Source organism: Agrilus planipennis, unplaced genomic scaffold, assembly GCF_000699045.2.
Source record: "Agrilus planipennis isolate EAB-ADULT unplaced genomic scaffold, Apla_2.0 scaffold5, whole genome shotgun sequence".
NCBI classification, from domain to species: Eukaryota; Metazoa; Arthropoda; class Insecta; order Coleoptera; family Buprestidae; genus Agrilus; species Agrilus planipennis.
The window spans coordinates 3159162-3179128 of NW_020442468.1; the positions used below are offsets into that span (position 1 = coordinate 3159162).

Below are 19967 nucleotides of genomic sequence, written 5' to 3' on the forward strand. Positions count from 1 at the left end.
ATTATTATTATACAGTTCTAGAATGTTTTTGGTAATCAATAAAAAAATTATATTCGAAATGAAAATTAGAACTTAATCCAATTCAGTCTAAAATAAGTTTAACAATTTCATTTTACAGTAGGCATCAATAGTTTTTACCATGGAGTCATAAGCTAGTTGAGGTGTACGCTATGTGAGCTAAAGTTCCATATTTACAAAATAGAAAGTTAAAAAATCCAAAAAATTTTGAAAATTATAGACGTTTCAATTAAATAACTTGTTCCCAAAATTTAAATCATTGTTGTGTTGGTATTCTATTTTAATCAAATTAACTATTACATCATGTAATACGTACTAAAAATATTTTGAAAATGTTTTGTCTTCGTTTCACTTCCTTAATAATTTCTATAATCGAGATAAATAAATAATAGGAGTAACTATTTTCGGTAATTCGCCCTGTACATAGAACATACAAGATGTGGCACTTACAATAATTAATACCAAAAATCTTCCTCACTCCGGACCTGGCGCTGAACTAAACACCAGACATTTGTAGTAAAACACGTGAACAAGATCGTTCATTCAAATGTTTAATTGTTTAATAATGTTGTACGTTACAATTTTACACAGATCCGTATTCAGAACGGTTTTTTTTAAATCTCCATCTGCCTTAAATTTTTTTGTCACATTGTAGGTCCCACATCCTGTATATATTTAGATTACATATTGCCAGCAATATTTACGATATAATAATTATTATTTCGTTATTAGGTGTCTAAGTTTTTTTTTATTATTTTGTTTGTTTGTTTGTTTATATGGGTTAAAATAATTTCCTAACATCCATCAGAATCCTATGGGTACCCTAACTATTTGCGAAGTCTTCCCCTAATCCTTTTTGTCGAGTATCTGCTTCTAGTATGCCTGTGACTAACCCTTCATGTCTCAAGAGAAGTCTTACTATCCCATGCCACTACCATCCCATCCCTTCTTATCTTCATTGACCTTTATACCGCGCTTTTCCAAATACCTCTTCAATACCAACAGCAACAGTACACATCCTATTATACTAAGCCATTCTTCGCTTTCCCCAAAAACTAGGATGTTCAAAATACCTAACCATCTGCGACTTCCTCCTATGCCTCTTTTTGTCGTGTGTTTGCTTCATGCATGTCCCTAGCTAGTCTTTCATGTCTAAGATGTCATGCCATTCCACGCTATTGACTCCTATGACGCGCTTTTCCAAATACCTCCTCATTTCCAACAGTTTCTACCCACAGCAACTTGTGTAATAGCATTTGATTAACTGTACATTTTCCTATTATACTAAGCCAATCTTTGCTTTCCTCGAAACCTAGGACACTACATCCCTAACTATTTGCGAAGTCTTCCTCTAATCCTTTTTGTCGAGTATCTGCTTCTAGTATGCCTGTGACTAACCCTTCATGTCTCAAAAGATGTCTTACTATCCCATGCCACTACCATCCTATCCCTTCTCATCTTCATTGACCTTTATACCGCGCTTTTCCAAATACCTTCTCAATTGCAGCAGTTTCTACCTACAACAACTTATGTAATAGCATTTGATTAACTGTACAGATTACTATTATACTAAGTCAATCTTCGCTTTCCCCGAAACCTAAGACACAACATCCCTAACTATTTGCGAAGTCTTCCTCTAATCCTTTTTGTCGAGTATCTGCTTCTAGTATGCCTGTGACTAACCCTTCATGTCTCAAGAGAAGTCNAATAAATAAATGGAAATTTATTATCGCGCAACGAGGTTTACATGAAAAATATTGAAATAGATAGTGGTCCTGACGATAAGTGACAACTTCGTAGAATTAAAGGATAAAATATATCATCATCATAAGGTCGTCAGTACTAAGAGTGGCGAGATGATGAGGATACCGTGGGTAGAGAAGGTTAGAAATGAAGAGGTATTGGAAAGAATAGGAGAACAGAGGACTCTATGGAAGTCAATAAGAAATAGGCGAGATAGGTTGATATTAGGGGCAGAAACGGGAGTTAGGAGGGGTAGAGATAGACCTAGATTAGATTACTGTTCGCAAATAGTTAAGGATGTGGGTTGTTCTAGTTTTGGGGAAATACGAAGATTAGCTCAGGATAGGAAAGAGTGGATGTGCGTATCCAACCAGTCTTAGGACTGACGATCTTATGATGATCAAAATTGTGAATATGACATGATTGTTGTTCAAAAGAAGCCATTATGAGATGTTTGAATAAAATAACTGATTCTTACCTGACGTAGCCTCGTGGTTGAACATGGCCCTATGCTCTTCCAATTGTTTGGCGCTACAGAGGGGTGTATCCACCTCCACCGTATTATTAAAAAGTGCATAATCCACCTCATATTCGCCAGTCAACTTTTTAAAAGTGACCAAGGTCTGAAATCGATGACCCCATAAGATTTCTGATGGCAAGTAGCTTGACCTCGCTTGCGTGGTCATACCGGTCGATTCAATAACACCCTCTGAAACAAAAAAAAAGCTTTTGTAAACCAAAACCCAACCTAAGTCCTTTTTCAGTCCAATCCAAACTTACTTTAACCTTAACCCACAAGATAAATGGAATTAAACCATGTTGTAGCAATTACTTAGTTTGGTATTTCGATATGACGTAAAATTTATATTGTCACTTCTAAAATTAAAATCAAAATGGACCTTCAAATCAAAAGGCGCATGTTTCAATCTTCAAAGACTTTAAGATTAATTTCTTTGATTTCTTCTGTCATGTTTGAAATTAAAAAGAAAACATGTTGTGCAAGCTTAGTATTAGTTAATTTATAACAAGGCTTTGATGATATTCTTTCAAGTCCTTTCTAATGGATTTCGATTATATTTCACAGAATTTGTAATTTGCATATGCTTTAGATATTAATATAAATTGTTTACACATAAGATAAATGCATTTCAGTAGATTGTCAAGATTGTTATTTCCTGTACCAAAAGGTTTCTTAGAAATTACTGAAGTTATTTTCTCATGATAACAACTAATAGACTAGCAAACATGATATGATGGTGTTGATTAAAATAATAAAAAATTGAAGCCTACCTAAAATAACAACAATTTCGAATCGTTCCCTTAAAAGATCTGTAGCAGACATGTTGTACAGGGGTGAACTTCTATCTATTCTATGAACTATAGTAGTGGGCCAAATGAAGAAAATTTTATCTTCTTCGCCATCACAGCCAACCTGAAAAGACAGAGAAGAAACTGAAGCAATTTACATAAATTAGTACCTAAATAAATCTACCGTTTCCATAAAGAAATTAATAGATAATTTTCCAATTTTTCAAAAGCCCCAAAGAAGTCCAGACAACCTTACGCAAAACGTCCGAATACGAAACAGTAAAATAGAAATTCAACGTTAGCCAATGAAAAATCAAAAGTAATTCGCAGAGTACAATGTAATTGTTTATTGTACCCATGGAACGTTATTGGTTAACTTTCACTATCGCCTATTATTTAAGATAATTCTTTAGGAAAACGTTTCAATCGGTACGGCCTTGAACGAAAATAGTTTGCCGTAGTTGGAACGTACGGTTGTATTTTTGGATTCTGCAAAAAGACAACCCCGAAATAGTACTTGAGTTTGTAAATAATTCAGGAGTGATCTCGGAGATTTACCTAAACATTTCAAACTATGTTTTCGTGAAAATAATCTCATGACTAATTACGTAAATAGCAGAAAGAAATACTGTTCGTTTCAAGAACTTAGAGATATGCCCCTTCCCTTTATTAGAATGCGCCGTACCATAATTCCAAATTCAATCATATTTGTCTGCGGAGCTCATTTCTCCACCGATCATCCAGCGAGAGCTAGACAAAAGTATACAGTACCATTTGCAAAATTATTTAAACTGCCTCGTTAAAATTTAAGAATATGCTTTATTGAAAAGCATATTTAGCCAAAAATAATAACCAGTGAATTAACTTAACGTTCTACACACCTATAAAACTTTTGCTTTGTTTTCTATTGTTAATTTATATACATTTTTGTTTTAAGAAATTGCTAAACATTTTCGTCTAGTACTGTACAGTTCTAGCCGATCTCCTAAGACCGCCCATCGAGAGCTCTGCTCGTTNCCTTAACTGTTTGGACACGTACATTCACTTCGCCCTATCCTGAGTCATAGTCTTCATCCAATCTTCACATTTCTTAAAAACTGGACCACCCTAGATCTCCTAACTATTTACGAACAGTAATCTAACCTAAATCTACATCTATGTTAAATGTCTCTAACCAGCCCTTCACGTCTGAGAAGATATCCTATTTCGTCTATTTCTTATTGACTTCAATGATACCCTCAGTTCTCTTACTCGTCCTAATATACCACCTACGTTCAACAATCATTCCCTTTTTTAATTATTTATGAAGGAAAACATAAAGTAAAAAAACATAACTAGATAGATGGAAGCGGTATTGACAATAAACCGTCAATTGCAAAACAGTATTGTATGAAAATAAATAAAAGTAGAAGAGTGGAGGTGCGTGTCGAACCAGTCTTCGGACTGACAACCTTATGATAATGAGATAGTTTTTGAGGTAGGTGCATACGTAATTGAATCTGGCCAAAGTTAGACGCCGCTACTGTTTTTTTGTTAATCTAAATGCATACACGTATGTACTAGCTACCTACTAATAAAAAAAGGCGTTTCCTATAAACGATTGTGGCCACTTATGTATCTATTTTTGTTTATCGAGTGTCGTTATCATCACGAGTGCCTTCTGGAACGTACCTAATTCAAAGCTTTATTGACGCGGTGTGAAGTTAATGAGATTAAGTTTTACGTCCCCATCAGTTTTCCTCTCGGAAAATTCATTTTCATACCTATCGACCCACTTGTTATTAATGGCATGGCTTAAGCTTTAAGCGATCTCTTTACGTCAATGTCTATCATTATTGTTATTTTATCATTGTTTATTATTGCGACAGCAGGTATATATACATGCATCGATACGAGACGTTTTTATCTAATGTTTGAATTACGATAGCCGAAACAAAAATGACAAAAATTAATTCGATAGATTGGATAATGTAATTTAAAAATAAAATAAATCGTGAAACGCTGTACAAGCGACATCTAGTGGTTGATAGACGTAGTTTGACAAGCAATTATTACGCTTTGACTCATACACCTATTGTGAAAGAAAACTGTAACTGCTCTTTAGATCATACATCAACGAAAAGTTATTTTATAAAATAAACATGTAATTAACTAAATGTTTGCAAGTTATTCTCTTCGTTTTCAGTAATTATTACATTTGTTTATAGTAATTTCTAATCGCAAAAATGGCTGCCATCTAAGCACGAACTAGTGACAGTAGCTGAAGTAAAGCAATTGGTCATTACAATACGTTTTGTATGCTGCAAAAACAATAGCAAATGGGTTGAGTCTCAAACCATAAATGGTGATAAAATCAAACCAAAAATTAGTTTGCCATGTTTGCGAAAAATGGGTGCTGTTAATAAGGCAGCATCCAGTAATTAGCGCGGTAAAACAGCTGAATATTACGCTTTTGTTTTTATAGGTACCTATTGTAAAAAAAGAGTGTGTTACATGACTCAGTTCTCCGGTCATAAATGTACATTCTGTAAAATACATAAAACAACAATTATTGGTTGCGTAAATCACAAAACAGATCATTAATGTAATCGTTGACGTTTTTTAATTGGCAATGCGTTCGTGCTTTATACCTACATAATGTGCACATAATGCACGATTTTATTTTTATGACATTGCATAACTCTTTTTGTGCAGTACGTACTAACGTCATTTTTTACATTTTATAAATATTTTAGTAGAGTTGCACCAAATTATTTCCACTTTGGACATGTACATATGTACATATTTTTAAACCTGTAGTCCCTATCTAAGCTCATTCAAAATAATTTTATGGTCCAAGCTTTAAATTTAACCAGTCTTAGGACTGACGACCTTATGATAATGATGAAGCTTTAAATTTAATGATTGTAACATGAAGTAAGAATATATTTATATGCAGCGAACCACACACCTGAACATAGACATTTAAACCCGTCCATTTCCTTGCAATTGTTTAGTTCCAACTGGATTATGTTCGTCAAAATAGCATGAAAAAACGTAAACGTTTTAATTTGTAAATTGTACTACAGATGGAGTTTACCGCGCCATTTGTGGCATTTTATAAAACGTGCCGTTAAGACAGCAAGTAAAATTGGTCTGTGTTCTGTCGCAACCGTCTGCGACGCGCTGATGAGATCCAACAAGATCGAAATCGCGATCCGCATCTAGCAGTTTCGACAGAACACAAACCACTTCGAATTATTCTATTAAACGTTTTAATGGTCAGCTGATTTCAAAATGTTATTTTAGTTCGTAAAGTTTGTGCACATTTTGAATTTCCTTATATTTATAATACGACAAAAAGCTACGAGCATGTTGTCTTTCTTTCTTTTTCCATTCTTGCAATCCAATAACAAGAACAAAGGACTCCGAGTTCCCCAGGTTAATATGAAATACGTACAACGGAAAAAAAACCCATACGTGCTTGCAAATAATACAAATTCCTTTTCACAAACACGTTCTCGTAACTAGATCAAAGGCCATGCTTTTCATCACTCCATTTCAATCCGTCGCGCTTGTTTCAGATTTTTTGTAGAATCGTTATAGTTAGTAAACATAACGATGTTTTTTTTTTTAATTGAAACTGGTAGGTAACAGGAACGTACTAAGTGAAATAGTAGTGGTGAGCTCATAGACATCTAACATAGCAACATAGTGCAAGAGAAAGTCCAAGTCTAGGAGATCCCCTCACCGAATTATCTTAAGGAAATAACATGAGCATCAAGTAATTGACAGTATACTGCCATCTATAAATGTTTGCTACTAACTAAAGTATTTCGTAGTTGGTCTTACGAAGATATCAACTCATTAATTTACATACCTAGTAAGTTGTAGACTCAGTTTGAATACCTAACTCATTGGTTTCTTAACTCATCTCATCTATTGATATGATAGCTTATAGTCACCTGATTAACTTTAGGCTTCATGACTATAAAGCCGCCGTTATGTCGTAGTCCAATTGCCCAACCTTTTCAAGGGTTTGCGTCAGTTCAATTCGGTCTTCAATCTTCGAGTATGGCGTCCAATTGTTTGAAATCAATTTATGATCCATTGTCATCAAAGAGAGCACAATTTTGATCGATTTGGTGTCATTTGATGTAAGACATGATTAAAAAGTAATGAGTTATTTGATTTTGAAATCGCCCATTAATCCCATCTATCACACATTCTATGAAATATTACAGTTAGTGGTAAATATCTATAGATGGCGATATACTGGCAATTCCTTTATATTAGTCAACTTGTTTGGGTGAAGACGTTGTTATTTGTAATTTATAAATGAGAACTAGTTAGTGGTAAATACCTATAGATGGCGATATAGTGACAATTGCTTTATATTAGTCAACTTGTTTGGGTGAAGACACTGTTATTTGTAATTTACAAATGAGAACTAGGTCATAAACTCGAAAAAGACAGACCCCACATTCTAACTAAAAACTTAACGTTCTTCAATATTAGAAGTAATCAATCATCTCAAGAATTTACCAGATAAAAAATGTTTGTAGTTCGAACGTTTCCAAACATCTTTTTACATAATATTTATTGAAGAAAATAATCAGAAATCCATCAAGGACGGTAATAAAGACGAAAACTATAAAAACACATTGTAGGTACTGTGCAATTTCTAGGAAACATTAATATGTTTTATAATTGCTTACCGAAGCAAATACGACTCGTTACAAAATGCAATTTTTCTCCTCGTCGACAATCTGCAAATTAAGATTAGCTAGCTGTGCGATTGCGTGTAATAAACCTTGAATGTTTAACGCCATATAACTTCTTCGGATTTGCTTTTATTCATGAGAAAAAAAAATACTGAGGAAATCAATTGATTGACGATAAAGGAATTCTGAAAAGTATTACATAAGAATTATTTTATCAATCATTCATAAAGGAACTCTAAACAATTCTACGTTTTGTANCTTCGCGCAGATTTCTTCAAGGTCACAATTCTAACAAACTGAAATGGACTGTAACTGACTGTAATCAGCTTTTTCTCAACGTCACCTAAACTGGATAATATTAAAACGTTAAACATTACCTTTAATTCGGTTTGAAAGAAAGGAAGATTTTCGCCCTCTTTGGTGATTTTGTGGTGTATCAATTGTGCTCTGATGTGGGCCTCGATGATGTGACTCTTCCTCATATCGCCCACTCGGAACATAAGGCATGGGATGCCATCACGATGACATATGACCGCATTGCGTGAAAACAGCAAAGTTTGCGTTCTCTTCTGCGGCCTCGAGATCTTCGCGAAAACAACGCCCACCATGAACGCCTGAATCATGACTCCCGTGATGCTTTGCAAGCACATGATGAAGATGGCTTCGGGACATTCTTCAGTTATCAGACGTCCACCGAAACCTATTGTGTGCTGCGTTTCGACACTGAAGAGGAAACACGACGTGAAACCGTTGATGTTTGTCACGCAAGGCGCCCATGTTGAGTTAGGATTCTGTGAAAGAAATTGGAGGTAATATTGTTGATGGTCTTTAGGCCACATGAAATAACTGCTGAAGTAAAAAATTGATGCCTATCGGTAATAATTAAATTTCAAACAAGTTCGATTGCGTAATTTGCACTGCAGTGCTGTCATCAAACAAAATTCGATTCGTTATTGTGTCAGCTACGTCGGTTTCAAATTTACATATTCATCGCATCCGGTGGGAAACAGCAGTGAAGTGTCTGTCATTCTGATTTCGTCAGTTATTGTTCTTTCTAATTATTTATTGAATCAATTCAGCAAACTCGGAAAATATCGTGAGTACAGGGTGTCACAAAATGGGTTCAGTTTCTAAAAAAAGTACCGTTTCTGGATGGCCTTGTGCAAAATCTCCATGACTTAACATGACGAACCACCACACGACGGCGAACATGAGCCAAGAGAGGAGGAAACTCATGGAGAAGACCATGAGGGTCCACCTCCACTGAGCGTCGACCAGGGTTGTAAAAATGTCTTGGAGGTACCTTCTTCTTCTCTTGGCAACATTACCTTGAACAACGTTACAATCTCCATGCTTGAATACTACCCTCTTTCGTATTCTTCTAGCGTTGAACCTCGACTGACGATATCTGTAAGAATAAAACCGAAACTAAATCCTTTAAATCCTCATTTTAAGTCATATGTTTTGAAGGTCAGGAGTATGATACTCCAGTTGATAAATAATTCAGAAAATAAAGACATACACTGCGTAACTAAAGTAAAATTATTTTGGCTGAGATTGGTCTCATGTGACCAGTGTGCTTTGGCCTAGGCGTTAATTAATATCAAATATTAGATCACATCACTATGACGACTAATGTTAGCTATATATTTATAACAACGTCAATTAAGATGGCTAAAATGGAAACCCCAAGATAACGACAAAAACATCTAATAATGGAAGCATTGATGGTCCTCAAAGATCAGAGGGGTAACAGAATAATATGAACGTTTCCAAAAGTCTTATGAATTTTCGAAAAACATCTTTGGTGTTCCACAAACAGCTCCTACCTGTAATGTATTTTCCCAATTTTGGCATTTTGATAAACCAACGATACCAAAAGAATCAAATAAACAAGGTATTTGGCAAAAAGGGTTTATTTTATTCATGTTTTTTTACTGATCAAGGAGAATAGGGAAGAACGAGACATTAGTTTTATTTGGTTTGCAAAACATTGTTTTCTATTCACCTATTCCATTCTTCTCTCCACGTTTTCTCCGATGAGGTGGCGGTTTTCGCCACTTTCATGGACAACTGCGAGAGGCAACGTTTAAGCCCAAAAAATCCATCAGAAACCCCGACGTTCAGATGGCCGTCTGGCATTTCTAACTTTAGAACGAGACAGTTCTGCACTACCCAGCCGTTATATCAAACATAATTATTGGTCGAACGGACGGATATTTTTAAAACACGGCCTCGCAGACATGTTTTCAAGTTTAACAAAATCGCGACAAAAGACTCTATCTTACAAAACAGTCAGCGAACCGGTAGGAAACAATAGTAGAACGAATGCACTCGATTTTTGGCCCGATCGATCGAAAAACCATTCTTATCGATCGGAGGATCGATGGAGGTCTAGGTTACTGAACAACTGACGCCAGCGCCTCGAAAAATTGGTACCGTACACAAATGTTATGTTATTGTATGTTACGAACATCGTACACAATAACGTCCAGACAGGTGGCTTTGGCTTCCAATTTTGACTTTTGGATTTTCTGCGCACGTGCTTATTATTATGAGTTATTCTAGGAAAGGCAATGTTACAGTTGTCTGTACTTTATTAAAACGATCCCAAATGGTACAGAAATGCATGGTGTATTATGATTTTCGTTTTTGTGAACCATTTGGAGTTAGTTAAATTATTTGCCGGTAATCTAACGCATTCAAAACGACTGTGCACACATATAAGTGTAAGAAATAATAAATAACAAATACAGTGATAACAGTATGTACTTCAATAACAAACACAATCGATCGCGTGTTAATTTTCATAAACTTTACGCAGTTATTTAGCTCACTATTATTATCAAAACTAACAATAGTTTGTTAGACCAAAGTGCAACAATAATAATAATAACACTTTTAAAAACAGTTAGGCTCCAACAACCGAATATGACAAAACTTTAGGAATCCTTAAGGAATTTCTTGTTACACGTCCCTTAAACTTTCAAAAAATTTTTCATCATTCTATTTCTAGCTTCATTATTACAAAATCTTACGAAAAAAAAAACGTAACATTTTGTTGCACGTTTCATTAATGCGTATAGCAAGTGAAGTGCCAAAAAACCACATCACATTAAAATATCGTCTTAAAATGCGAATAATAAACAAATTATTATTGTAAACAACAGATACAAATATAGCGCCAGAAATGTCAAAAGAACTCTCACAGTTTAAATATTTATACGAAAATTCACCACAATAAAGTACATAAACGTTTGAAATTTGCAAAAAAGCCAATAGCACAATTACTTATTATTCGTTCCTTTGGTAACGTCTGTGATTTAGTTTTCAACGTTTTCCTATTTTTATGTCTCAATCTGAGGAAGTACAATATGAGGAAAGGCGTCAGAGAAGGATTCAAACTGTTACTACTTCAGGACAACTTTAAGAATAGATATACAGGGCGAAAGATTAGTATATTTAAATAAAATACCGATATACAAAGGAAGAAATAGGGAAAGAGTGAATATAAAAATCGGAGACGAAAAATTAAAAGAAGTGACTGATTTTAGATATCTAGGAAGTCATCAGATAGTTCAGGATAGAAGGAGCAGTAGAGATATAAGACAGAAGATAGTGCAGAATCATACACAATGGTCATGAACAGTAATTTTAGAAATTCGAAAAAGATTGTTAAAAGTTTATGTCTGGAACTCTAGAGAACGACCTGGGCGCGGCAAAAAAGAAAAGGTTAGAACCGTTGGAAATTTGATGTTACATGTAGATGATGAGGATACCGTGGATAGATGGTACAAAAAAAGNAGTAATCAAAAAACGAACTAGTGCAAACGAGTGTTACGAGTGTTACGACAGCGTAGAAGAAAACTGTAAAAATATCACTTGTTTTTTCTTCTTACTCCAAAATTTGTCATTATATAAGAAAACTAAACAAAAAATGTCACTTGAAACAGGTGGAAATCGAAATAATTCTCTTGCGATGTTATAGAAATATAAAATCAAATCAAATATAAAATCAAGACTACTACTACATTAAAATTCCATCTAGTAATCAAAAAACGAACTAGTGCAAACGAGTGTTACGAGTGTTACGACAGCGTAGAAGAAAACTGTAAAAATATCACTTGTTTTTTCTTCTTACTCCAAAATTTGTCATTATATAAGAAAACTAAACAAAAAATGTCACTTGAAACAGGTGGAAATCGAAATAATTCTCTTGCGATGTTATAGAAGTATAAAATCAAATCAAATATAAAATCAAGACTACTACTACATTAAAATTCCATCTAGTAATCAAACGGCGAACTAGTGCAAACGAGTGTTACGACAGCGTAGAAGAAAACCATAAAAATACCACTTGTTTTTTCTTCTTGTTCCAAAATTTGCTATTTTTGAATAAGCTACGATGCAATTAAACGTTTATTTTTTGAAAATAGAACACATTTAGCCTTATATTGTGTCATTTCCTTGACTGTAAATACTTTTGAAGAAATTATTCACTATCAGACAGTCCGATGTAGGTCATGCTTTTAATAAATTCGAAGAAAAAAATATTAATACTAGATTAATTAATTGCCGAGCAAGTGTTAAATGTACCCAAGTAACTGTTTGATCTTTTTTTTAAAATTGTACAATTAAATGGCAAAAACAGGTGATCAATTTACTTGGTAGGTACATAGTGTAGTAAATATCTGATAATTCGACCCAAAAATCTAAATTCCTAGGCGTCAAAACAATTGTTGTTAAAAACAGAACTAAAATTAAAAACGGCTTGGTTACTGCATGGTTGTAAAATAATAAACAAGCATCATCATATGATATGGTCGTCAGTCCTAAGACACTCTTTTCTATCCTGAGCTAAACTTCGCATTTCCCTAAAACTAGAAAAACCCATATCCTTAACAATTTGCGAACAGTAATCTAATCTAGATCTACCTCTACCCCTCCTAACTCCTGTTTCTGCCTCTAATATGTCTCTGACTAGACCTTCATGCCTAAGAAGGTGTCCTACTAACCTATCTCGCCTATTTCATATTGACTTCCATAAAGTCCTCTGTTCTCCTATTCTTTCTAATACCTCTTCATTTCTAACCTTTTCTTTTCCGCCGCGCCTGCTGTCCATGTTTCGCACCCGTACAACGCCACGCTCCAAACATACACCTTAAACAACCTTTTTCCAATTTCTAAATTAACCGTTCGCGAGCATGGAAGTGACTTGTTTTTATTAAATAAACAAATCAACAAGAATCTATTTGTGATAGTTGGGCATCTTCCTCGTAAAAGTTGCAAACATTGCAATAAAAGATTGCGTTAGTCAACAAAAATGCATTTAGTAGACAATCGTGATGACGTTCGTCATGGCGGATGACAGTCTTTTTTTTTATGATGCTTACCTACTGAAGACGTGTCCATTGTTGGAGTCTCCTTTAGATCCGGCGATGGACATCCGGATGCCTTTATGAATGGATTCTAGGAGGCTAGAACTGGAGCGCCTGCGCCCGTCTATGGAAGGCACCGGCAAAACCATCGGAACTGATCCATTGTTCAATAGTTTGTCTAGTTGACCGGCACCATCACCGGATGCACGGTCACTATCACGGCCAAGATCGTCCGGTACATGTCCACTTATTAATTCAGCGTTCGTCATATCTTTTTTCTTATTCTTTATACTTCGTTTGTTATCGAACACACAACTTGATTTCAATTAATTAATTAATATTATCTACTACTATCTGCTACTGGTAATAAAAAGGCAAGAGTAAGGTACATTTTCGACTAGTATGAAACAATTTTATTTTTGGAAATAGAGAATACTGATTGAAGATTTATGGACTGTCCGGGTCACAGTCAGAACTGCGTCCGTCAAGTAACTTTTCTGTAGATTTTTATGGTCTTCTCTGTCACGTGAACAGCCATTTCTGAAACAATAATAAATTAATTTTAATTTGGATTGCACAAATTTAAATAAGTGTAAAATACTTCAATTTTATTAGAATATTCGTTTGATTTTCGTGACTACCAATAAATACATGGGTACTCTGATTTTTTTATCTCAAGATTTATCTACATTAAAATTACTCTTGTGGATTCTCATCCATTACGATAAAATAACAAATATCTAGATGTTCACAATAAAACCGAATGAAGTCCATTAGTTATTAAACAGAGTGAGAATTTTGTACAGCTTCAAACAAACTTCAAAGTAAAAGGTTCAANGCTACCTACTAATAAAAAAAGGCGTTTCCTATAAACGATTGTGGCCACTTATGTATCTATTTTTGTTTATCGAGTGTCGTTATCATCACGAGTGCCTTCTGGAACGTAATTCAAAGCTTTATTGACGCGGTGTGAAGTTAATGAGATTAAGTTTTACGTCCCCATCAGTTTTCCTCTCGGAAAATTCATTTTCATACCTATCGACCCACTTGTTATTAATGGCATGGCTTAAGCTTTAAGCGATCTCTTTACGTCAATGTCTATCATTATTGTTATTTTATCATTGTTTATTATTGCGACAGCAGGTATATATACATGCATCGATACGAGACGTTTTTATCTAATGTTTGAATTACGATAGCCGAAACAAAAATGACAAAAATTAATTCGATAGATTGGATAATGTAATTTAAAAATAAAATAAATCGTGAAACGCTGTACAAGCGACATCTAGTGGTTGATAGACGTAGTTTGACAAGCAATTATTACGCTTTGACTCATACACCTATTGTGAAAGAAAACTGTAACTGCTCTTTAGATCATACATCAACGAAAAGTTATTTTATAAAATAAACATGTAATTAACTAAATGTTTGCAAGTTATTCTCTTCGTTTTCAGTAATTATTACATTTGTTTATAGTAATTTCTAATCGCAAAAATGGCTGCCATCTAAGCACGAACTAGTGACAGTAGCTGAAGTAAAGCAATTGGTCATTACAATACGTTTTGTATGCTGCAAAAACAATAGCAAATGGGTTGAGTCTCAAACCATAAATGGTGATAAAATCAAACCAAAAATTAGTTTGCAATGTTTGCGAAAAATGGATGCTGTTAATAAGGCAGCATCCAGTAATTAGCGCGGTAAAACAGCTGAATATTACGCTTTTGTTTTTATAGGTACCTATTGTAAAAAAAGAGTGTGTTACATGACTCAGTTCTCCGGTCATAAATGTACATTCTGTAAAATACATAAAACAACAATTATTGGTTGCGTAAATCACAAAACAGATCATTAATGTAATCGTTGACGTTTTTTAATTGGCAATGCGTTCGTGCTTTATACCTACATAATGTGCACATAATGCACGATTTTATTTTTATGACATTGCATAACTCTTTTTGTGCAGTACGTACTAACGTCATTTTTTACATTTTATAAATATTTTAGTAGAGTTGCACCAAATTATTTCCACTTTGGACATGTACATATGTACATATTTTTAAACCTGTAGTCCCTATCTAAGCTCATTCAAAATAATTTTATGGTCCAAGCTTTAAATTTAACCAGTCTTAGGACTGACGACCTTATGATAATGATGAAGCTTTAAATTTAATGATTGTAACATGAAGTAAGAATATATTTATATGCAGCGAACCACACACCTGAACATAGACATTTAAACCCGTCCATTTCCTTGCAATTGTTTAGTTCCAACTGGATTATGTTCGTCAAAATAGCATGAAAAAACGTAAACGTTTTAATTTGTAAATTGTACTACAGATGGAGTTTACCGCGCCATTTGTGGCATTTTATAAAACGTGCCGTTAAGACAGCAAGTAAAATTGGTCTGTGTTCTGTCGCAACCGTCTGCGACGCGCTGATGAGATCCAACAAGATCGAAATCGCGATCCGCATCTAGCAGTTTCGACAGAACACAAACCACTTCGAATTATTCTATTAAACGTTTTAATGGTCAGCTGATTTCAAAATGTTATTTTAGTTCGTAAAGTTTGTGCACATTTTGAATTTCCTTATATTTATAATACGACAAAAAGCTACGAGCATGTTGTCTTTCTTTCTTTTTCCATTCTTGCAATCCAATAACAAGAACAAAGGACTCCGAGTTCCCCAGGTTAATATGAAATACGTACAACGAAAAAAAAAAACCCATACGTGCTTGCAAATAATACAAATTCCTTTTCACAAACACGTTCTCGTAACTAGATCAAAGGCCATGCTTTTCATCACTCCATTTCAATCCGTCGCGCTTGTTTCAGATTTTTTGTAGAATCGTTATAGTTAGTAAACATAACGATGTTTTTTTTTAATTGAAACTGGTAGGTAACAGGAATGTACTAGGTGAAATAGTAGTGGTGAGCTCATAGACATCTAACATAGCAACATAGTGCAAGAGAAAGTCCAAGTCTAGGAGATCCCCTCACCGAATTATCTTAAGGAAATAACATGAGCATCAAGTAATTGACAGTATACTGCCATCTATAAGTGTTTGCTACTAACTAAAGTATTTCGTAGTAGGCCTTACAAAGATATCCACTCATTGATTTACATACCTAGTAAGTTGTAGACTCAGTTTGAATACCTAACTCATTGGTTTCTTAACTCATCTCATCTATTGATATGATAGCTTATAGTCACCTGATTAACTTTAGGCTTCATGACTATAAAGCCGCCGTTATGTCGTAGTCCAATTGCCCAACCTTTTCAAGGGTTTGCGTCAGTTCAATTCGGTCTTCAATCTTCGAGTATGGCGTCCAATTGTTTTCAATCAATTTATGATCCATTGTCATCAAAGAGAGCACAATTTTGATCGATTTGGTGTCATTTGATGTAAGACATGATTAAAAAGTAATGAGTTATTTGATTTTGAAATCGCCCATTAATCCCATCTATCACACATTCTATGAAATATTACAGTTAGTGGTAAATATCTATAGATGGCGATATACTGGCAATTCCTTTATATTAGTCAACTTGTTTGGGTGAAGACGTTGTTATTTGTAATTTATAAATGAGAACTAGTTAGTGGTAAATACCTATAGATGGCGATATAGTGACAATTGCTTTATATTAGTCAACTTGTTTGGGTGAAGACACTGTTATTTGTAATTTACAAATGAGAACTAGGTCATAAATTCGAAAAAGACAGATCCAACATTCTAACTAGAAACTTAACGTTCTTCAATATTAGAAGTAATCAATCATCTCAAGAATTTACCAGATAAAAAATGTTTGTAGTTCGAACGTTTCCAAACATCTTTTTACATAATATTTATTGAAGAAAATAATCAGAAATCCATCAAGGACGGTAATAAAGACGAAAACTATAAAAACACATTGTAGGTACTGTGCAATTTCTAGGAAACATTAATATGTTTTATAATTGCTTACCGAAGCAAATACGACTCGTTACAAAATGCAATTTTTCTCCTCGTCGACAATCTGCAAATTAAGATTAGCTAGCTGTGCGATTGCGTGTAATAAACCTTGAATGTTTAACGCCATATAACTTCTTCGGATTTGCTTTTATTCATGAGAAAAAAAAATACTGAGGAAATCAATTGATTGACGATAAAGGAATTCTGAAAAGTATTACATAAGAATTATTTTATCAATCATTCATAAAGGAACTCTAAACAATTCTACGTTTTGTATGTTTTGATTTCCAGACATACATTTAGTAAACAACCAAAAACATAATAAAAATTATGCTCAACTGTTTCAGTCATAAAATATATAGGTAGGTACAAATTATGGACATACCTGTAGAATAATGGCGATGATGTAATATACAAATAATGATTTCTATCATTTTTAATTTGTCCAGGAAATTTGCTAGTTACAATCTTCATTATAAAAACACTTGATGCAAACCAAACAAATGCTTTGAAATGAAAAGAATGGTTATTGAGACGGAATGTGTTGAAGCAACATACTTTAACATTTAAAATAAGGACTTAAGTAATTTAAGTAAGACATTTTTAAGAGATCAGCGACTTTCATCAAAAAAGAGAACGGTCGCAGACCGGGTAATTTGTTGTTTTAACGTTTAAGTAGAAGATGTAACTAAATGTAAGTAGGATATGAATTACAATGTACTTACAATGAAATATATGATAGAAATAAAAGATTTACAGTAGGGTTTATTAACTTTATTAGCCAAATCGAAGAAGCTTTTAAAGAGCAAGAACTGATGCGATCTAAATAGATCAAAATCACGATCCGACAAGTTTAAATCGTAAAATCTTGATTGGTATAGACTTATCTAACAAATAAAATACTTTAGTAACAGCAAATACCCACTAGATGGCTGCACACTGTCAGTTGAGTTATATTTCGATTTTGTTTTGTTTTCCCATTTATGTGTGATTTATGTAAATACTAAAGCATTTCTTCTTTTCGTTTCAGGGGGCAACAAGGCAATGAATGGTGAGTGATTTTTATTAAAATAAACTTTTTAAATATTTCCAATTGAAGAAAATATGCACGCTTAATGCAGTTAATGTTTTTCCAAACACTTTCTGCCATTTCTTGACTTTGAAGTAGTTACGTTAGGTTGACAAACACTATGATTACTACTATTAGCAGTAGTCATGTATAGATGGCGTTATAGCGTCAATTACTTGATATTTCGCATTTATTACCACTCAGTGTTATTAAGGGTCCAACTGCCTCAAAATACAACGAAAATTCAAACGATTTCCTTGCACTTAATTGAACCGATACAGACTGCACTTTATCGATTGTAAGATGTATGTGTGCTGGTAATCGATTACTTCCTTATTAAAATAATTAATTAGTTTGTTTATTCTACTATTTTACGTAATGTTTAATATACTTAATGCATTAAATACCTGAATTCCGAAGAGGCAAGAAAAAGGTAATTGATTGTCATCAGTTTTGGCGGAATTATTCATTTGTCTAGTTACGTCATTCTTATGTATCCTTTTATAAATCTTACGAATTGAATCGATCGCTTTTTACAATGCATTAATAAAACAACTTACCGCGAAATGGATAGCATTAAACAAATAATTTACGCAATAAAAGAAACATTTAAACAGTAGGTATTACTCTGATCATAGTAACTTATAGCAGGATTTTGTTGATTTATTATTTATTGAACATTAAATTTCATCAATATCCGTATGATTATAATCCATTAAGTAATATTGAATCGAATTTCCATCAAATTCGTGCCACAAACGCCATATTGAATGTGAGTACCGTTCCGCCATATTGAATTTCTTCGATATTAGTAGTTAATTGAAACTTTCATTTAATCATTTGTTTTTTAAAACATTTGCCAATATGAATCATAAATAGAAATTAAGAACAACTGATAACATTATCTTCATATGTTTTGTTGTTCAGCAGCGTACCTAGTAACTAACAGCTATGACGAATAAAACTGCTGGATTGTAAATCTATCAAGTGCATTATTATTTAAACGACGATCGCGTCAATAACGACTTCCTTTTTCAATAAAAATGAGACAAAACTTTATGTTTCGTACTAGTCATAAATTCAAGGTGTGCCGATGTTTAAAACATTTTTGAAAGGATCTACCAGACTTACCTACGCTTTCCAAAGAAAAATACTAATAAAAATGTAGTTTTGATATTATATTTTACAAACATACTTAATGTCATCAAAGGTTGTGAAATAATTTTTGATTTGTCATTTTTTTTCAAATCATTGCTAAAATATTTTAAATGACGTGAATCACGGAATTTAATATTGGCGAACATTATCTCATGTTTGACCAAGAGCTTCAACCTTCAAAATATTTGTTTACCTACATATATTTAATTAAGTACTTACAACGGTTATTAAATAATTAAATAGAATAGTTAATCGATAATTAAATTAAATAAAACACCTTTCTATATTAATAGAAATTTTATATCCTGAATGTAAAATTAAAGATCATGTTCGATGACATTTTGAAGTGACACTCGAAACATTTTAACAAATATAACAATAATTCGTCCTTGCGAATGGAACAAAGTGACCGCATGTGGTTGTACTTAAAATCCAATGTCCAAATGCGTCCACAGAATATTAATAGACTTGTGAATTACCTTACGGAGATTAACACATCAATCTGACATCGGTTACTACGATATAACAAGTATTTTATGAGAAAAGTAAATAGAAAATGTCACTGAAACTGGTAGAAAACAAGATAATTTTCTCGCGGTGTTAAACAAATAAGAAACTGTAGAGTAACAACGAT

At 33.6% G+C, this 19967-nt stretch overlaps 1 protein-coding gene across 2 annotated transcripts; it reads right to left on the reverse strand.

Annotated features, from left to right (window-relative positions):
• Positions 1-2100: 2100 nt before the first annotated feature.
• Positions 2101-13708, reverse strand: LOC108736185 (G protein-activated inward rectifier potassium channel 3). Of its 2 annotated transcripts, none has more exons than XM_025981381.1 (5): positions 9781-10227; positions 8916-9180; positions 8150-8563; positions 3052-3193; positions 2101-2470 (listed from the first exon to the last, which is right to left on the reverse strand). In XM_025981381.1, the coding sequence occupies exons 1-5, from the start codon at positions 9912-9914 to the stop codon at positions 2205-2207; spliced, it is 1221 nt and encodes a 406-aa protein (XP_025837166.1). In that variant the 5' UTR covers positions 9915-10227; the 3' UTR covers positions 2101-2204. The 2 variants fall into 2 exon arrangements, with proteins under 2 accessions (XP_025837166.1, XP_025837165.1); XM_025981380.1 differs by lacking the exon at positions 9781-10227 and adding an exon at positions 13166-13708 and having other exon boundaries at positions 2102-2470.
• Positions 13709-19967: the final 6259 nt, after the last annotated feature.